The following is a 19,308-nucleotide window of genomic DNA, read 5'->3' on the forward strand; positions in this document are numbered from 1 at the left end:
ATTTGTTACCAGTCTTTCCACAGGAGGAAGAGTGAGGCAGTGAATCCCCTTGCGCACATCTCCTTGGGTACATACATGGGCAAGTTTCTCTAGAGTGGGGCTTCCAGTAAACTATAATGTGAGCCACATATATGATTTTAAATTTTCTGGTAGCCCTATGTTTTAAAAATAAACACATGAAATTAATTTTAAGAATGTACTTTATTTTTTAAAAATATATATTTAGGGGCACCTGGGTGGCTGAGTCGTTAGGCCTCTGCCTTCGGCTCAGGTCATGATCCCAGGGTCCTGGGATCGAGCCCCACGGGGCCAGGCCGGGTTCCCTGCTCAGCGGGAGGCCTGCTTCTCCCACTCCCCCTGCTTGTGTTCCCTCTCTTGCTGTCTCTGTCTGTGTCAAATAAATAAATTAAATATTTAAAAAGTAATAAAATAAAATTTAAAATATATATATAGCCCAAGAGATCCAAAATACTATCATTTCAACATGTAATCAGTATTTTAAAATTAAATAAGATAATTTACATACTCTTTTACATACTAAGTCCTTGAAATCCAGTGTGTATTTTATGCTTAGAGCACATCTTGGGGTGCCCCTTAGTCCGGTAAGCGTCCGACTTTTAGTTTCGGTTCAGGTCATGATCTCGGGGTTGTGAGATCGAGCCCCATGTCCGGCTCTGCCCTGGGCGTGGAGCCTGCTTAAGATCCTCTCTCTCCCTCTGCCGTCTCCCCTGTCTCTGTCTCTAAAAATACAGACACACACACACACACACACACAACACATCTCAGTTTGGACTAGCCACATTTCAGGTGCTCACCTGCCACAAGTAGTGACTGACTCCCGTACTGGACCCAGAGCTCTGGGGTTTGTATGCAGAAGTGGATTTCCTAAGGTGTAGGCCGAACTGTGCATATTTTCAGCTTTATCGGGTATTGACAAATTACTGTCCAAATAACGGGACTAACACCCCCATAAGCAGTCTCTAAAAGCTCTGATTTCCCCCGCATTCTTGCCAACCCTTGATATCATTAGACTTTTAAATTCTGGCCACTTTGATGGCGATGAAATAGTGTCTCACTGTGCGTTTAATTCACATTTCCACCCTTCACTCTCTCAAGAGGAAATGCATATGCAAATCACAGAGAAGACTTTCCATACATATTTGAGGAATTGAATTAATGAGCCTCGGTTTCCCCTTTTGCAGAAAGGGATGATGGCATCTGTTCTGCCTCCCAGAGATGAGGTTCTGTGTGGTGGTAATAGTGGGAAGCTTTGTGTTAGGGTCAGAGCGACATGCTATTGTGTACTGAGGTAGGTAGGGTCTCTGGCTCCTTAGGAGGCTGAGGATGTGGGGACAGGAACCGAGAGAGGCCAAGGGAAGTGGGGACTCCACCTCTTTTTTTTTTAAGTAATCTCTACACTCCACATGGGGTGCAAACCCCAACCCCGAGATCGAGAGTTGCACGCTCCACTGACTGAGCCGGCCTGGCGCCCGGGGACTGCACCTTTAAATGCTGTGCCTTACACTGAGTGTGGGGCGTGGGATACTGAGCAGGCCATGAGTGCCCTCCCTGCTCCAGCTAATTCCAGGATATGAAAGACATGTGAGGCATTAAGGGGCTTCAAACCCTGAGAGACCTTTATGATGCTAAATGAAGCCAAATGCTGTTGAATTTCTTGCGTGCCAACAAAAGGCCCTGCCCTGCTCCCCCCCAGCCCCCAGTACCCTCTTGTTAACCTTATTGGCTGAGCTGGTTTCCATGGAAACTGTCAAGTTCAAAGGGATACTGTAGTATGTTCCTCCTGCTTTTCCCCTCTGTTCTTGTGTAGCCCTTTGGAGCAGAGTTAGAGGTTCCGAGTGCTAAGGGAGCTCCAGGTGCTCTGCTTATGCTTTCATCCATTCATTAATCCTCTCTCCCATCCCACTGCCCTCTCTCTCTCCTCCTCCCCCTGCAGGCCAGCCAGCTTGGCGTGTACAAAGCATTTGTGGATAACTATAAAGTCGCTCTGGAGACAGCTGAGAAGTGCAGCCAGTCCAACAACCAGTTCCAGAAGATCTCTGAGGTGGGCAGCTCCCTGCACAGCCCCTGCCTTCCAGCCTCTGGGCCTGTTGCCGGTTAGGGAAATGGTTCTCCCGAGAGTAACGCTTAGACTGACCTTTGCTTTCTCGCACTTGATACTTTCTCTCTTAATATAAGAATAACGATGTGTTTGATTTTGTTATTCTATTTAGGTTATCCTGTATTAGAACAGAGGAGACAAAAAAGAAAAAAAAGGCAGTATTCTCACACACTGTCGTGACCTTGAGCAAGTCACTTCCCTTCTCTTGGCCTTATTTCCTCTTCTGTCAAATGAGGTGTCTGGATCCTTCGGCTTATCCCCAGCTTGCTTGAGGAGAACCACCAGGGGCACTGTTTAAAATGCAGATCTTCAGACACCTTCCCTCCAGCTTTAATTCAGTTTGGGGTGGGACCCAGGAGTCTATATTTTTAACGAGCTTCCCGGGTGATTTTTATGATCAGAAAGATTGGAAGAGGTCTGGACTCGGTGGTCTCTTAAGATCCTTGCCTCCGCATGACAGAGAGGACCAGGGCCATATGTGAGAAGAAGCAGCGCTACCCTCTGGCTGGAAGCATGCCCGTCCCTGCTGCTGCAGCTGAGCCTTCCTTCCATGCTCTTCTGCAGGGCAAAGCTGGGGCATTGGCTGCCACTGACCCTTCAGGAAGTGGCAGGGAGGCGCTCTAATCTCCTCCAGGAGCTCAGCCCACTCTTGGGTCAAAAGGATCTCCATGAGCTCCCCAAGCTGCTGGCCTTTCAGTCGCAGCCCCAACTTCAAGCCTGGGGCAAGAGAACCTCTGGTTGCAGGGAGGAGGAGCTCCTTCTGCAGTTTTGGAAATTCTGCCTTACGGGCCTCTCTGGACCCTTTGCTGTCCCATCTCCTCTCTGATACTAGAAAGTTGGTGAGATGCGGGATAGTGTTGGTGACACTTCTGGGGTCATGGATTCTCCTCCAGTTTGGAATCAGCTGAGAGGCAGCACACGAGTTGGACAGAGCGGGATGAAAATGTCAGCTCCATTGCTAGTAAGAGCCAGGCTGGAAAAATGTGAACTTGGATCCGTAGGCACATTGGGCTTGCTAACCCTTCCCCTCCACAATGAAACACATCCATCCAGGATGGAAACAGGGAGCTAAGCTCAGTTTCTTCTCCCAGCCCCAGCCATCAGGTGAGTCACTCTGCCTGGGAGGACAGAGTCGGGTGGGGAAGTCCCTCTGCAGGGAGTCACAAGGCCGGAGAAATGGTGCTTCCCGTCATGGCTTCCAGCCCTCCCTGGGAACAAACTGGGTCTGCCTGATGTGTGTCCAAGGCTGCCCAAGGTCATGTCTGGTCCAGAGAGTAGTGAGCCTCCTCTTAGCCTAGGTTGACTGCCCATTCTCTGGTGGGCAGAAACCCCCGCACCCCTCCATGAGTCCCTGGCCCAGCCTGCCAGCCCCAGCGGCAGAGCCAGCCCCCTGGCCTGCTGCCCGGTGGCTTCTCACCCTGACTCATGCGTTGACGCTGTCGCTTCCTACTGGCGCTTCCACTTAATTACTGCAGTTAGGGCCCTTCTCCTTTGCAGCGGGAGCGATTTCATACCTCTAGGCCACACCGGAGGGGGGCACGGGGACAAGTTTCCTGAAGCTGGGAATCCAGTCACCCACCAGAGACACAGACTTCAGGAGCCGAGTCCCCCCCCTTCTCCCCACCCCAACCCCCAAGCTCAGTCCCTAGGGGTTTTCTCTGTCTAGAGACAGCTTGAGGCAGGAGTAGGAAATGTGGAGCTCCTGCTGCCCCGGAGTGTCCCCCCCCTTCCAGGCAGAGCAGGCCACATCCCCTGGGTTCCTGACCTTGGCCTCCCCTCACCCTGGCCTCCCTGCTGACGCGCTACTTGGAGGCCCCCTCCGCGCACTCAGCCCTGCAAGTGGGGATTGCCTTACAGCTCCAGTTGCGGGCCCTAGCGGTTTGTCGCCAAGGGCTGGAGCTGGAACCTCTCTCTCTAAATGCAGAGAAAGGAAGCTAGGATAAGCAATCCCTAGAGTCTCTTTCCAGCGCTCACTCCAGGTCACTTTGCTGGGGGCCAGGAGGGGTGTTGCCTCTTCCTTGCTTGCAGTTTCCTCCCTGAGGAAACCCACAGGCACCTGTGGGTGGGGGTGGGGGGTGTGGTTGGAGACTGGGTGAACCCCTCTCAGTCGGGGTAGGACCTAGGTGGGACTGCCCTGTGGAGCTCAGTCTCTGCCCCAGGTGCACTGCCTCCCTGCTTCCCCCTGTGCAGGTGCACAGGACCCCTCGCTCCTTATCTCCAGGGCTGCTCACGCCCTAAGGCGCTGGTACACCTGCTGTTTGTCCTCTCACATCCCACGTACCCTGGGCTGATGGTGGACCCCTAAATAGTGGCTGCTGCTGGGGGATCCAGCTCTTGCCACCTCTCTGGAAGGCCCTCAGAGTCACTGGGGAGGGGCGTTAGGGGGTGTGCCCAAGGAGCACCATTGCTACAGAGCTCTCAGGTACCCAGAGCCCCTCCTTGCCTACACCCAGCCTCCTTGGTACTCCACGGGCCCTAGGAGATCGTGGGTGCGGCACAGGGAGTCTGGAGTCAGTGAGTCAGGGGGAGACCTGTGCTTTGGTCTTTGTCCTCCTGTTTGCACCCTGGGTTTCAGAGCGCTTCTTCCTGCTCTGCCTACGATGGAGGATGGGGAGGTTCAGGGGGCAGGCCACGTAGTGATTCCTCCCCTCTGTTTCGCAGGAACTCAAAGTGAAAGGTCCCAAGGACTCCAAGGACAGCCACACGTCCGTCACTATGGAAGGTACTCCGGGGAGCAGGCTGGATAACAGTCACCTTCCTTTGTCTGGCTTTGTGGACTGTGGTGCCCTGCTTGTGTGAGCATGTGCACGGGAGTGTGTGTGTGTGTGTGTGTGTGTGTGGTGCACAATCGCGAGGAATCCAGCCTCTGTCCCTAGGCAGCCGGCCAGCTACAAACGTGCTCCTCCTTAGGATGCCAGCAGGCAGCTCGCTCCCCTCCCCCCTCCCCCCTCCCGCCTCTCCACGCGCGCCTCCCCTCCCGCCCCTCCCCCTTGCTAGAGGAGCACTCTGAAGCGGCTGCTTGATTCAGGCTGTGCAGCAGCAGCCGGCAAGGTGGCTGAGTGGCCAGGCTGCTGATGGGAGCCACCGAGCGATGGCCGCAAGCTCCTGCCGCTGGGACGGAGGCTGCCATGGAAATCCTCCTCATCATTCGCTTCTGCTGTAACTGCACCTATGGTAACCCAGGCCCCCTCTCACGGGAGGTGGTGTAGCTTCCCACCTCTGGGGGCTGGCTGGAGTGGGCTGACATGTGGCCGGCAAGGTGGGGGGGGGCGGCAGGGAAGGGAGGGGGTGCAAGTGGCTGGATCTGGCCAGCTTCCAGCCTGGAGTTGACATCTGGGGCCACTGGGGGCAGGGTGGCTTGGAAATGGAAGGACCAGGCTAGAAGTGGCCAGGCACCCCCTTCCCGAGCCTCAGTGGGTAATCGATGGCTTAGCTTGGGAGGCAGCGGGCAACTTCCTGGAGATGCTGTTCAGGAGAGAAAGTGACAAGGCTGTGCCCGCAGGTGTGCAGCCCTGGGGCTGGAGGGGGGTCAGCAGGGGCTGGTCAGACTGTGGCATCTGGTCTGGGCAGCAGTGCCTCGCCCGGGAGGGCGTCAGCCCCCGCTGGAGGGACAAGTTGGGAGTTTCTTTGTTTCCGGAGAGAGGAGAGGAGGTTGAGCCGCCAGGGTATTGTGTGCTCGGAGAGCACAGGCTGCCTTCGAGACATTCTCTCCTCGTCACGGCAGTGGTGGTGGGAGAGGCGGTGGTGGTGGGAGAACGTTGCCCCGGTTGGGAGAGTGGGAGGGAACTGGGTTGATCGCAGGGCGTTGTTTGTGGCCATGAGAGACCCTCAAGCTACGGTCCCAGCATTTGGTGCATGCTGGTGGGAGAGGGGGGCGTGGCAGGCCTCTGCTTTGTGAAGGTCACACACCCACTGGGCAGTGGAAGGGACCCAGGGCAGCCCCTGTGCAGCGCCCTCAGCAAGGGGGTCCTGGGACAGGTGTGTGCTGTCGGCTGGGGCAGGCCGAGGCAAGGAGGCGTCTGGAAGTGGACACTGCCCTCTGAGTCAAGAAGTGCTTTAGGGATGACCCAAGCTGCCTTTGGCAGGGATGGAGGGTCAAGTGTGGCCTCCAGGGGCCGGCTGCCCTGGGCCCCAGTGTGTTGGAGTGGCAGGAGGCTGGTTTTAGGACCTTCTTCCCTCCCACCAGGCGTTTTGTCTGCACCCTCAGTCACTTTGCCTTCACATCTCCGTGGTAACCTGGAGCTCCTTGGTGAAGGCTGAACGGAGGGGGATGGCAGTTTGCTGGAGGAGAAATGATGAGGTTTCCCAGGCTCTTTCTCAGAGGCCACTGTGCTGGAGGGGCTCTTGTCTGCTCACCTGCTCAGGCTGTCCCACGTCGAGGATCATTCTTGATCAGCTGTGGGAACTCTAGTTCCGGAGATAGGAGATCGTGGGTGCGGCACAGGGAGTCTGGAGTCAGTGAGTCAGGGGGAGACCTGTGCTTTGGTCTTTGTCCTCCAGAAGCTGCCCTGTGCCCCCACCCGTCGGCTTGGATTTTGACAGGCTGGGGTCAAGAGGAGAGATGAACTTGAAATTGGCCTGTTTGAAGATCAGAGGAGAAATGCTCTTTTTGGTCTGGCCTAGGAGTGGGTCAGGTCTCAACTCTGCCTCCTTAAAAAGGAAATGGGGTTGGCCCTTGGCTTCCTCTTCCCTTCCCAAAAGGGAGTTTAGTCTTAGTGAAACAGACCTGGGACTGGAGTTCAGTGTTTCTTTGGTTTCTGTGATACTGTGTTTGAAGTCATCTTCAAAGTGGGGAGGGAGAGAACAAGCCCTTACCAACCACACTGTTTAGAATCTTCTCAGGCCATCCAAGGGATGCTGCTTATGGGGCCCCAGGGCGGGGGGTGGATTCTCTGGCTTAATGGTTATTTGCTGAGCACCCACTCTGCAGGTCTCTGAGCAAGATGCTGGGGGTGGGGGCATGCAAAAGGAAATCATGGGTGATCCAGGCCCCCAAGGAAGGGGCTCACCTTGGTAACAAAAGAGGCCAGCTTACCCACTCCTTCCTGGTGAATCTTTCCAAAGATCCTCCCAAGGGTCACCGAGCTTTTGCAGATGCTACCCTCCCATGCTGAAGAAGACAGCTCAAAGTTAGGAGCATGGGTAGACCTACATTCAAAACCCAGCTACCATTTGCAACTTTGTTATTGTGAGCAAATTATGTACCTTCTCTGTGCCTTAGAGAGGCTTCTTCATCTGTAAAATGGGGCTAGTGATAATTGCTTCTCTTTTTATTTTATTTATTTATTTTTTTAAAGATTTTATTTATTTATTTGACAGAGATAGAGACAGGCATCGAGAGAGGGAACACAAGCAGGGGGAGTGGGAGAGGAAGAAGCAGGCTCATAGCAGAAGAGCCTGATGTGGGGCTCGATCCCAGATCGCCGGGATCACGCCCTGAGCCGAAGGCAGACGCTCAACCGCTGTGCCACCCAGGCGCCCCCTGCTTCTCTTTTTAATCAGAGGAAATAGCGCATATAAGATAGGGCCACAGACATACAGAGTAAGTACCCAGCAAACTACAGAGAGGCCAGCTTGCTCATGTCAGTGGTCTGACTTTTAGGTACTGTGGGTGTTGTTTGCAAAAGTCCTGGTCAGGGAAGGCTCCTGGAGGAGGTGGGGAGACAGGCATTGCAACTTGGTGAATGGTGTCTATCTCCGGAACAGGAATGGCATGGTGAGGAGAAGGAAGGGTAGGGGATGCAGGGGCAGGAAGCAGCCCGGCCTGCCAGAGCCGTGGAACAGATGAAGGGCGAAGGTGGGCTCTTTACCCTGCATTGTTAGGGGAAGGCTGCACACGGGGGCTGTGGGGAGCACAAACAGAACATTGGGGTTGCGCTTCCTCCCCTTTTTCCCTCCGTATCTGACTCTGGCCCCAGGACCCTCTCCCTGCATTCTGTTCTCCCCACCTTTCCTCCTAGCTGTTCTCCCCCAACCCGGGCACTCATTCCACATCCAGTCAGGTAGACTCGAGGTGACTGCAGGCATATTAATAACCCCTCAGAAACCCGACCCACCATTTGTGCAGACCTCTGAGCTTAGTCAGAAACCTCTTCCTCCTGGGACTTGAGAGAGGGACAGAGGGAGCTGACACTGCAGTATCAGCTTTCCCCGAGCTGGAACTCCAGGGCCCACCCTGGCAGGTGTCTGCTGAACTTGCACTTTCTCCTGGGTCTTTGGGGTTCTTGGGTGTGATTTCCCCCTGAAGATGAGCTAAGCCACAGGTGGGTACTCTAAATAATATCTGTACGGCCCTCCATCCCCACCCCCCAGGCTGGTAACTGGGCTCTACCCTCACTGACCCAGGATACCCCAAGCCTGGTCTTGTTCATTTTAGCTCCCATAGACCATGGGGAGGGTCTCTCCACAATTGCCAAGTTAAGAAGGGGCTAAGGATAAGTCATGGGAAGTGGGTTGGCATAAGGCAGTGGTTTTCAACCAAGGCTACATATCAGAATCTGCAAAAGAGCTTTTTAAAAATGCTGATACCCAGGTTCCACCCAGCAGAGATTGGGATTTAGTTGATGAGGTGGGGAGAGGGGGACAGAAGCTGTTTCTTCTAAGAGCTCCCCCAATGATTCTAAAGGGCAGCCAAGCAAAGACGGCAGATAAGGCTCATGGGATACCACGGAGACTGTAGCTTCTTCACAGCCAGCAGATCGTTCCCCAAAGTGTCTGCTTAGCAATGCATGGGGTATTTATATCCAGGGCTTCAGGGGACTCTTTGGTTTGGGGACTGGCTAGGGCATGAGTCTCGGCTCTGCGACTGTCACAGCCAGCATCCTGCCTCTTCCTGCCCCTGTGGCAGGAGGACAGAGGTCATGACCCCACGGACAGAGGCATCCAGGTATAGGACTGAGGCTGAACCACCTATGTTGGGAGGGGCAAGCCACAGCTGCTTGCGGGAAGCTTTGTTTGAAAGTGTGGTCAGCCAGCTGCTGCCTCCACCTGTCCCTGCTGAATCCCAGCAATCCTCATTTGCTGCCCTGGTCGGCCAAGGGGTGTGGGGAATGGGGGCCCCGCTGAGTCTGCATTTCCCCAGCCTCTTCAGCGCTTCCAGGGGCCCCACCTGAATTCCTTCGGGAAAACTTTGCTCCCTCAGCTGTCACTCACTTGAGAGCAGAGACTTTGTGTGAAGAGCTGGCCTGCCTCCCTGGCCCTCAGCCTGTCCTGTTTTGTCGGGGAGTTTGACGGCATGGAGGGGGGTCTTCTCATGGAGAAGAGGCCGCCCGTGTGAGTCAGAACAAAGGCCGCGGTTCCCAGCTGGTGATGCCAGGTCTTGGGCCAGAGGAGTGTGAGAATGGTTGGGTGTGCGGGAGCCACCTTCCCTGGAAAAGCATCATGTCTCCTTCCCGCATCCTGGGGCGCCGGGTGTGAGCAAAGTGCCCGAGCTCTGTGGGGCGAGGCTAGGTATAGTTGTACGATGCAGGGTTAAGGGTAAGAGGAACATCTTCATCCACTCCGACCTGGCCAGACAAGGCTGGGCCTGTGGGATGGCCCTGCGAGAAGTCACGTCTGGCGGGAGATGAACTGAGGCATGCGGGAGGGGCCTGGGCAGCTAGGGCTGAATGTCTGCGTGCAGGTGCCGTCGGGCCCGCCCTGGGGAAGAGCGGAGCTGCGGTGTCCTGCACCCGGGCATCCAGCTGGTCTGGCAGTGAGGTGGGAGGAGGGATAAGGCTCGTCTCTGAGGTATCAAGCTGCTTCCTGTATTTCTTCTGTCTTGTGTCCTTCTCCCTGCCTTTGCCGACAGCTCTGCTCTACAAGCCCATTGACCGAGTCACCAGGAGCACCCTGGTCCTCCATGTAAGTGTCAGCCCCTGAGTGGCCCGAGCGGGGTTAGGAGTTCTGTGGGAGACTGAGCCCAGGGGGGCGGGCACTGGAGTCACTGAGAACAACCCACTCGGGGAACTGGGCAGAGGGGCCCTGGGCCCTGACTGCACCTCCCTGGCCTCGCTAACCATGCCAGCGGCGCCAGGGCCTCAATATAGCTTGGCTGCGAAGCTCAACGTTTGGCCAGATGCTGCCGTGGAGGCAGGCGCTTCCTGCCTCCCCATCCCTTGCCTCTTGGTCTCCAGGGTCCTTGGGGCAGCTGTGGGGTGGGTAGAGGGCTGTCTCTCCCAGCTGCTAGGGGAGGCGAGCCCCCACCTGGCTCACTCCGCCAGGGAGCAGAGTCATGACTACGGTGGTAATAAAGGGGCACCACTTCCCTCGGCCCTGACTCTCGGACCCTCCTCTTGAGTTCAGATTGTAGAGGCATGACCAGATTAGATCATAGGTCCCCTAGGGCCCCGCCCTGGAATTCCTTTGGTGACGATTGAGTCCCCACTGTCTTCTCGTTGAGCCCCAGAACTGCTGCCCCCGACTCACCACCCCACCCCTTCCCAGGACCTGCTGAAGCACACACCTGTGGACCACCCAGACTACCCGCTGCTCCAGGATGCCCTCCGCATCTCCCAGAACTTCCTGTCCAGCATCAATGAGGACATTGACCCCCGCCGGACTGCGGTTACAACTCCCAAGGGGGAGGTGAGCTTGGGACCCACCCTGCCTCTCACCCAGGCTGAGAAGGGCACAGCAGACCACATCACCCATCCCTGCTCTCCTGCTCGGATGGGCACCACTGCCCCGTCCTCGGTGCCTCTCCAGCCCTCATCTCCCATGCCCAGCTAAGGAAAGGTCTTCAGACCCCGGGAGCTTTACGTTCAGTGTCTCATTAATCTTCATATAATCCACTGAGGCCTAGAGAGTCTCTGCAGATCTAACACAATGTCTCTTGGCCGTAAGTGTTGGAACTGGATTCTTTAGCTGGGGTTCTCTGTCTGCAAGCCTCATGCACTAACCCCCAAACCACGGAAACCCGGGGCTGTGGCTAGCGTTATGGAATGCACACCCCCACCGTGGGCAGTATGATGCCCTCAGGGTCCCCTGGAAGATAATGGCTCAGCCTGCGGGAGCCTGGGGAATCTGAGAATAGGAGGGGCAGGAGCTAGGGAGTGAGCCCAACAGTAAGAAAGGCTGGAACGGGGTGGGGGGGTGGCTAAGGCTGCCAGGTTGCTGGAGTGTCCCAGGTACAAATGTGGTACAGCAGCTCCAGTTCCTGGGGGGCCCTTCTTGGTGGAAAAGTGGGGGCACCCCAGAGAGGGGAAGTGATTTGAAGAATTGGAGGGACAGTTAGTCACGTGGGTCAGCAGCCTGGCCCTTATACAGTGCTTCCTGTCCAGGAGAGGTAATTAAGTGGCATTTAGGAGTGAAGACTGGCTGGGTTTATGCTCCTTTATTACATTTATGAGCCTCCAGTGTCTCCTGGGAAGGGAAGTAATGAGGGACGGGGTCTGGAGCATGACTAATGGGGCACAGAGAGCCGTCCCCATGTGCAGCTCCCGGCCCTGGTTGGCAAGCCCTGGAATGTCATTGGTTTGTTTGACTCGATATCTGAAAGATCTCCGAAGGGTTTAGAGCACCGTCAGTCTCTGGTCGTGTTAACTGTATACTTCACCGTGCTCACCTGCATTCTGCGGCACGTGTAGGTCACAAGGTCTGTAATACACACAGGGAACGCTGGCACGGACCGCGACAGCCCCCGAGAAGTCTGCTGGCTGTGAGGGTGTCAGGGCAGAAACTCTGGAAGTTCTGCATGGAGCAAAATGCTCTTACCCATCCAGAACCCATTAGAGATGGCTGCAGGGTCCCGCAGGAGCTGCTGCAGCCCCACCAAAGGTAGCCCGTGTCTCCCACCACCTGAGGGCAGCTGTAGAATCCACGCTGAGGCAGCCGAAGCAGACTGAGAGGGCCTGTGGGTCAAGGTTGAACTGAAACACGATCAACTTCTTAGGCAGGGTTTGGGGGGGGGGTTCCCACGGCTGGGGGGGAGCTCCCCAGTGTGGAGGAACCAAGTCATTCTGCACTAGGGTCTATCCAGGTGAGAGCCATTAACCACTGCAGGAACATACAAAGCTACCATTTTTTTTTTTTTAAGATGTTATTTATTTATTTATTTATTTATTTATTTAAGAGAAAGAACATAAGCAGGAGGGAGAAGGAGAAGCAGGCTCCCCACTGAACCAGGAACCTGATGTGGGGCTTGATCCCAAGACCCTGGGATAATGACTTGAGTTGAAGGCAGACACTTAACCAATGGAGCCACCCAGGTGCCCATAAAGCTACCATTTATTGACCACGTATTATGTGCCAGGCATTGGGCTCTTTTACATATACCATCTTGATGAATCCGACGTTATAGGGCAACCATCATTATCCCCATTTTACAGATGGTAAGACTGAGACTCAGAGGTCGGGGAACTTGCCCAAGATTACAACCAGAAAGCCCGTGTCTGTATGACCTTAACCACCAGGTGCCATTGCCCCTCCCTGCAGCCCCTCCCAGCTGGATGGTGCCTCCAGTGCAGGCTGGGCCCTGGGCGGACTCCCGCTGAGCAGGTGGGGGTGGGTGTGCCATCTCCCTCAGACGCGGCAGCTGGTGAAGGACGGCTTCCTGGTGGAAGTGTCGGAGAGCTCCCGGAAGCTGCGGCACGTCTTCCTCTTTACCGATGTCCTACTGTGTGCCAAGCTCAAGAAGACATCTGCAGGGTGAGTCCAGGGGGTGGGGTGGGAGGGAGCTAGACTCTGCCCCCCCCAGGGAGCCCTCGGGCATGAGGGGCAATCTACATTTATTTTTTCTTTTTAAAAAATCGATTCATTAATTTTATTTTACTACATATCCTTTTTCTAAAAATAAATAGTTTTTAATTATAAAGATAATATAACCAAATTACAGGGGGAATAACCCATCACCCACCCGAACATAAGCATTGGTCTCCTGCTGCTATATTTCCTTCCAGTTTTTTTAAACATTCTTATGTTTTTTCATGTACTTGTAATCAGAGTGAATACCCAATTTTGGTCTCTGCTTTTTCCATTTCACGTCATAAGCATTTTCCCAGTCTCTGCCTAATCTTCATAATCATCCTTTTACTTTCCTTCGTGATGTTACAAGTGGATATGCCATAATTTACTTAAGCACTCTCCTTTTATTAGACATCTCTAAATTTCTGCTAACTGCGATTCCGTGAATATTCATTAAATCTGCTGTCATTACTGAGTGCTTATGCCATTCCAGGTGCCATGACAAATGCTTTGACTCTATTATTTCCAGTCTTCCCCAAAACACTCACAGACGAGAGAGAAGACTTAGAAAAGTTAAATCCGTCGCCCAAGGTCGCATGCCTAGAGGTAGAGAAGATGGGATCTGAACCTTAGTCAGACCTGAGAGCTGCTTCCCACCTCTGTCTCTGCCCCCAGTGAGCGGGCTCTGCCCTGTGCCACCAGCAGTAGAGGTCATGCAGGACTCATTCCCGCATTCTTCCTCCGTTTTCTCATTGTCTACTGTGTGCCAAGAACACTACCTCCCAGTCCAGGGGGGACAAGCCTCACGCTCACATCAGCACTAAGGGGCCAGAGTGAGAGGGGCAAACCCATGTCCTGGGGGAGGTGAGGGAAGGAGAGGTTAGTATGCGCCTCAGAAAAGGGGGTGGCTCCCTGGAACTAGATCACAGGTGAGATCATTCTAGAGCACCGATGGCAGTCACAATGAGCAAACACACCTCTGCCTTTAGTCCTTTGCCCATGACAGACATCACTAATGAACCATGGCACTATTTCCCACTGGGCTGGGGTGTGGCTTTATCATCTTCCACCCAGTACCCCCACGTGAACTTTATTGATCAGAGTTGGCATTAAAAATAGCATGTGTATTCCATCTCCAGCCCAAAGGACAATGACTATGAGCTAAGTATAGATAGGCTAGGGGGAGGGGAGAGCACAGGATGGGGAATAGGAAAGTGTTAGAGGTTTGGGATGTCTCAAAACACCAGCCTACGGAGCCTGAAGATTGGCAAGGCCAAGGCCCAGAGCTTCACTGCCGCCTGACCCTAGACCCTGACTGTCATTTCTTCAATGTGGGTTTCCTGATCAGACTCGTCAAGGACACGGATCATTCTCGCCCATGACAAGTTCTTAGCAAATCCCTCTCAGGTGTTTTTCTGGTTCTAGCAGTTGAGGCTTGAAGAGCCAAGTTCTCTCTCACTCATGTCTCTCTCGGGCTTGTTTGCAGGAAGCACCAGCAATATGACTGCAAATGGTACATCCCCCTGGCCGACCTAGTGTTTCCCTCCCCCGAAGAGTCTGAGGCCAGCCCCCAGGTGCATCCCTTCCCAGACCATGAGCTGGAGGACATGAAAATGAAGATCTCTGCCCTCAAGAGCGAAATCCAGAAGGAGGTGAGCAGAGCCTGGTATCTGAGCTGAGATGGGGGGGGGGCCTTTTCCTTGGGGCCCTTTGAACTAGGTGTGTCAGGGTGTTGGAGGGAGGGGAAGTAGTAAGGCTTGAGAGTCTGATAAGGGAGACAAGATGCAGGAGTAGGAGGCCTCGAGGACATGCTCAGGGAAAGACTCTGGTGATGGCGCATTAGCACTGAGCAGATGGAAGGAGGCCAAGAAGTCAGTGCTCAGCATTTAGTGGGGTTAGTCAGGGGGAGCTTCCTAGTGTATGTCAAGCACCAAAGAAAAGGAAAGCAAGAGAAGAAGGCCTTCTTAAGGAAAAGCAGGATGGGTGCAAGAGAAGGAGCTTGACAGGCTTCTCAAACTGACAGATCAAGTAGGCAAATAAGTAAAGGGAGAGGGGCTTTGAATAACACAGTTAACATGCTCCCGCTTGATCTGAAATGCACAGAAGCTTGTGCCTGAGCCTAGAACAGAAATTCTTGTCAAACACCTATGCGACATTTACACACATTTATCATGTATTAAGCTGCAAAGGAAATTGGAAATTTAAAAAACACTTTTTGGGTCTTTTTTTTTTTTTTTAAAGTAAGCTCTACCGAATGTGGATCTTGAACTCAATGACCCCGAGATCAAGAGTCACATGCTGTCCTGACTGAGCTAGCCAGGCACCCCTAAAAAAAATTTGATAGCCCATTGGTCATGTTCACAGACCACAGTGCAACGAAATCAGACATCGACAACTAGAATACAGTTAAGTATATGCCTAGAAAATTAAAACTTGCAAGGTAAAGAGGAAATCCACGTGGAAACGGCAGACTGTTTAGAACTGCATGAAAATGAGAGCACTCATAGCAAAATCCATAGTTGTGGCCAAAGCACTCTTTAGAGGAAAATATATAGCCTTACATTAATATATCTGAAAACAGTGGCTAGAGGAAAGCCCGCCCCCCCCCAGGAGGTTTCCACGTGCCTGTCGCAAAGGGCAGGGAGAGGCTTGGTTCGTTAGCCTAGTTTCCCTTTCCCACCTGTCAGTTCAGCTTCGGCCTCCCCTCCCCGGGAGCCTTCCCTGCTGTGTATCCACTGTGTCTGGGTCGGGTGCCCCGCTTTCTGGTCCTGGGGTCTGCCTCTTTCTTTTGAGTTATTGGTCCTGAATTATAATTGCATAGGCCGCTTTCTCTTTTTCCCACTTGAATTTGAACTCTAGCGCGGGTGTGGTTTTCTTCAGTTCAATGCCCCCCAGACTCGGCACATAGTAGGTGCTTTGTAAACACGTGTCGAGGAATCCATGACCAGGTGGCTTCTAAGAACCCTTTCAGCTTAGACATCCGTCTTTGAAGGAGAGGAAGACCACAGTCATGACCCCGGGGGTGTCTGGAGCAGGGGGATGACTGAGGACCGACGGTCTCCCTGGGGGCACACCTGCCCAGAGGGGCGCAGGTGTCCTCCTCCTGACTGGTCACACCCCACCCTGCCTCGGGGGAGCCTGTCTCCCCCGGTAGCACTGCCCCTCAGCCCCGCCCAGGGCATCCTGCCGGCCTGTTCCTCCCTGTCCCGGTTGCTGGTGGACTTCGTCCCCTCCCTCCCACCCCAGGTGCGCAGACATGGCCTTCTGCTCGGTGGAATCCACACTTCCTGAGCTACGCTGGCAGCTCGCTGCAGGGGTGTGCCAGCACCTCCTACTGTGACTGACCTCAGTATGTGACACGATGTGAGGAGAGTCGCTGGGGAGGCACATTGTTCTCTGAGTCACAGAAGAAGCAGTGATTGATTCTTTTAATAATACTTTGTTAAAACTTATTTTTGTTCCCCCAACCTAACACTGGCTTGTTATCACAAGAAATACAATACTGAAGCATACAGAGTGTAACAGATTATCACCCACCCCCCATTGTCAACAGTCTGAGGTGTATTCTTCTAGACTCTTCTATGCTTATACCGGTGTGTATGTTTGTTTGTTTTTAATGAGACTAGACTTTATGTGCCATTTTGCAACTTAAGCTTTTACTTAATGGTGCATTTGAGAGCTCTTTGGATCTATCAGATTCCTTTTAACAGCTGCACCCTCTTCTGTCGCTTCACCGCGCAGTGACGTACGAGATATTTAGATGGTTTCTGGTTCTTTACCCTTAACAGGCAAGACTGCACTAAACCTGATTGCGCTCCTGTTTCTCTCTGGTAGCTTCCCTACAAATTGCAGGGCTGGGCCAGAGGGCTTGCTCTAATTGCCAGATTTACCTCTGGAAAGGTTGTTTCCGATTATGCTCCCCCCCCCCGCCCCCCGTAGCGTGAGAGAGTCACTCTCAACACACACTGTCACAACACTGGCTGTGAGCACTTGTTACCATTTTGCTAGTCTAGTGGGTAAAAAAAAATGCGGTAGAGATGAATTCTAACCGAGGAGCTTGAAGTTGGCGCTGGAACTGAAACTTGAAGGATAATAGCAGTTACTAAAAGGGAAGAGATGCTTCACAAAATGTAAACTTGAAACGTTAGAGAAGGGCGCCCGGGCTGAGACATGAGGGCTTCGTGCAGAACGGGGAGGAACACGGTGTGGCCGAGGTGCAGGGTGCGGGGTGGGGCGTGGAGGCCACTCGGCTGGGCGCGGAGGCCAGCCCCGGCCTTCGGGGGCCCCGTGTGCCAGGCCAGCAGTGAGGGCTTTTTGCTGAAAGGCGCCTGAGATTTTTAAGCAGGGTATTTTGCTGGTACCCAGGATCTGATCTATCGAAGTGACTGAGTGTTGACCCCATTAGGCTAACGGCACTGAAGGAAGATTCTTATTACTTCCAGTTTCCAAGAGGAAGGGGTGCATCACCCTACCTAGGGCCACGGGGGAAGCACCGGGTTTGGGCAGGATGCCAAAGGCACAGGGGAGAAGCATGGCTCGCAGCCTGTGTTGTATTTTCCGTAGGAAAGGAAGGCAGGGCAGGGACAACCGCGTAGGACTGGGAGTTTGAGAAATGATAGCAGGCTCTGGGCTATAGGGTGGTCGCTCACTGTCTGCTACCTGGCCCTGGGTTACTTAGGGCAGAGGAGTATTGGCTTGGCGAATGGGGGTATGAACTCAGGGCTGGTTGGTTTGTATATGGGAGGTATGTACATAGAGGAGTCCTTTACCGTCTTAGGGCTCAGCTTGCCCTGGGAGGGGTAGCTTTCTCCCTGGCCAGCTAGGCACCCCCAAGACGTCAGAGCATCATAAAATATAAAAAAGAAAAAGACACGATGAATGCACAAGGAAGTGCTGTGCTTAGAGCTGCCGAGGGAGGAGTGGAGTGTGTGAGGGACGCCATCTATACCCTCTGGCCCCCACAGAAAGCCAACAAAGGACAGAGCCGGGCCATCGAGCGCCTGAAAAAGAAGATGTTTGAGAATGAGTTCTTGCTGCTGCTCAACTCCCCCACGATCCCGTTTCGGATCCACAATCGGAATGGAAAGGTCAGGAAGGGGTGGTGATGGGACAGAGGTTCCTCATTCTGGGGCTGCCCATTCTTTAGGGCTCGGGTCTGTGCCATGTGGGAATCAGGGACTCAGGCCCAATCCCCAAGGATGCTGCCCCAGCTCCTGCCCAGGACTCCCTCTCCCTGGGGTGTGGAGCCAGTGCCCCCTGCTGGCCATCCCCAGTACTGCCCCTCCCGTGGCTGGGCTTCCAGGAAAGGAGGCTCTCCCCAGCTCCCACCTTTGCCAAGCCTGGGGGTGCCTGGGTGACAAGGAGCCAGGAATATGCTTGGCCACCTGGTTGCCCCCACTGAATTCTCATCTCTCTTCAGAGCTACCTGTTCCTGCTGTCCTCGGACTATGAGAGGTCAGAGTGGAGAGAAGCCATTCAGAAGCTACAGAAGAAGGGTAAAGTCCCGCCCCACCCCACCCTGCTCCAAGGGTGTCTAGGGCAAGAGTGGCTTCTTGAGTTTCCATGCACTTTCATGTCCACGGTCTCCTCTTCGGCCCTCATGGTCACTCTGTAAGGTGCCAGGACAGGTGGCACTTAATTGATACTACTGATCACTTGATGCCCAAAGAATTTAAGTGATTTGCTTATGGCACAGAGTAAATTAGCGGTAGGGCCCAGAGCCCGGGCTTGTCTGTCTCTCTTTCTCTTGCTCTTGCTATTGCACATACACAGTTGCAAGCCACCTGTGACTGTCTCCATGTCCCTACAAGTCTTTCCCTCGCTTCCAGTGACCACCTCTGCCCCTAGAGCTAAGCTTTTTTCCTGCAGTAGCCCCCAGAGAAGAGCCGCTGGTCCTAGCGGACCTGTGATGACGGTGTCCTCTCTCGGCCGCTCCTACAGATCTCCAGGCCTTTGTCCTGAGCTCTGTGGAACTCCAAGTGCTCACGGGATCCTGTTTCAAACTCAGGACTGTACACAACATTCCCGTCACCAGCAATAAAGACGGTAAGATCTGGAACCCAACCCAAGCTTGCCTAATCAGCAGGTCCAAGCCCCAGGGCATTGCTAGAGCGTTCCATGAGGACCTAGCCAGACACATGGTTGTAACAACTCAGTTGCCAGGTACACAGAGAGCTTGAATAGTTGTTCTCTACTGAGTTCCCAGATGGTCCCAGCTCCTCCCTGGCCCCCTGTGGCTTGAGGGAAGAATCTGGCACCCTCATGCACCGGAGTCATGTTAATATGTTCATGAGGTCGTCAGATAATGGAAGCAAAAGACTGAAGCATGGTGCATGATGGTGGTAGAGGAGGCAAGGGTAGGTGGAAGCGTATGAGAAATAAGGCCGGAAGTTTCCAGAGACCAGATCTTGGAATGCCAAGCAAAGGAGTTTGTTCAAGCTGAGGAGCCTAGGGGAGGTGTTTGAGCAGGGGAGAGCTGTGCTCAGGGCTGATCCAGAATGGGTAGAATCTGGTTGCTAATGGGTGCT

At 53.8% G+C, this 19,308-nt stretch overlaps 1 protein-coding gene across 5 annotated transcripts in view; it reads left to right on the plus strand.

Moving 5' to 3' along the window:
• ABR (ABR activator of RhoGEF and GTPase) overlaps positions 1-19,308 on the plus strand; it is a 174,920-nt gene that overhangs the window by 113,959 nt on the left and 41,653 nt on the right. For all 5 annotated transcript variants that reach the window (XM_040641104.1, XM_040641103.1, XM_040641108.1 and 2 more), the window contains 9 exons: positions 1,955-2,062; positions 4,781-4,841; positions 9,909-9,961; positions 10,544-10,684; positions 12,624-12,745; positions 14,268-14,433; positions 17,746-17,868; positions 18,201-18,276; positions 18,722-18,826. In XM_040641104.1, the coding sequence (XP_040497038.1) occupies positions 1,955-2,062; positions 4,781-4,841; positions 9,909-9,961; positions 10,544-10,684; positions 12,624-12,745; positions 14,268-14,433; positions 17,746-17,868; positions 18,201-18,276; positions 18,722-18,826 (955 nt within the window). The remainder of the gene's footprint in view (positions 1-1,954; positions 2,063-4,780; positions 4,842-9,908; positions 9,962-10,543; positions 10,685-12,623; positions 12,746-14,267; positions 14,434-17,745; positions 17,869-18,200; positions 18,277-18,721; positions 18,827-19,308) is intronic.

Source organism: Ursus maritimus, unplaced genomic scaffold (assembly GCF_017311325.1).
Source record: "Ursus maritimus isolate PB19 unplaced genomic scaffold, ASM1731132v1 scaffold_24, whole genome shotgun sequence".
NCBI classification, from domain to species: Eukaryota; Metazoa; Chordata; class Mammalia; order Carnivora; family Ursidae; genus Ursus; species Ursus maritimus.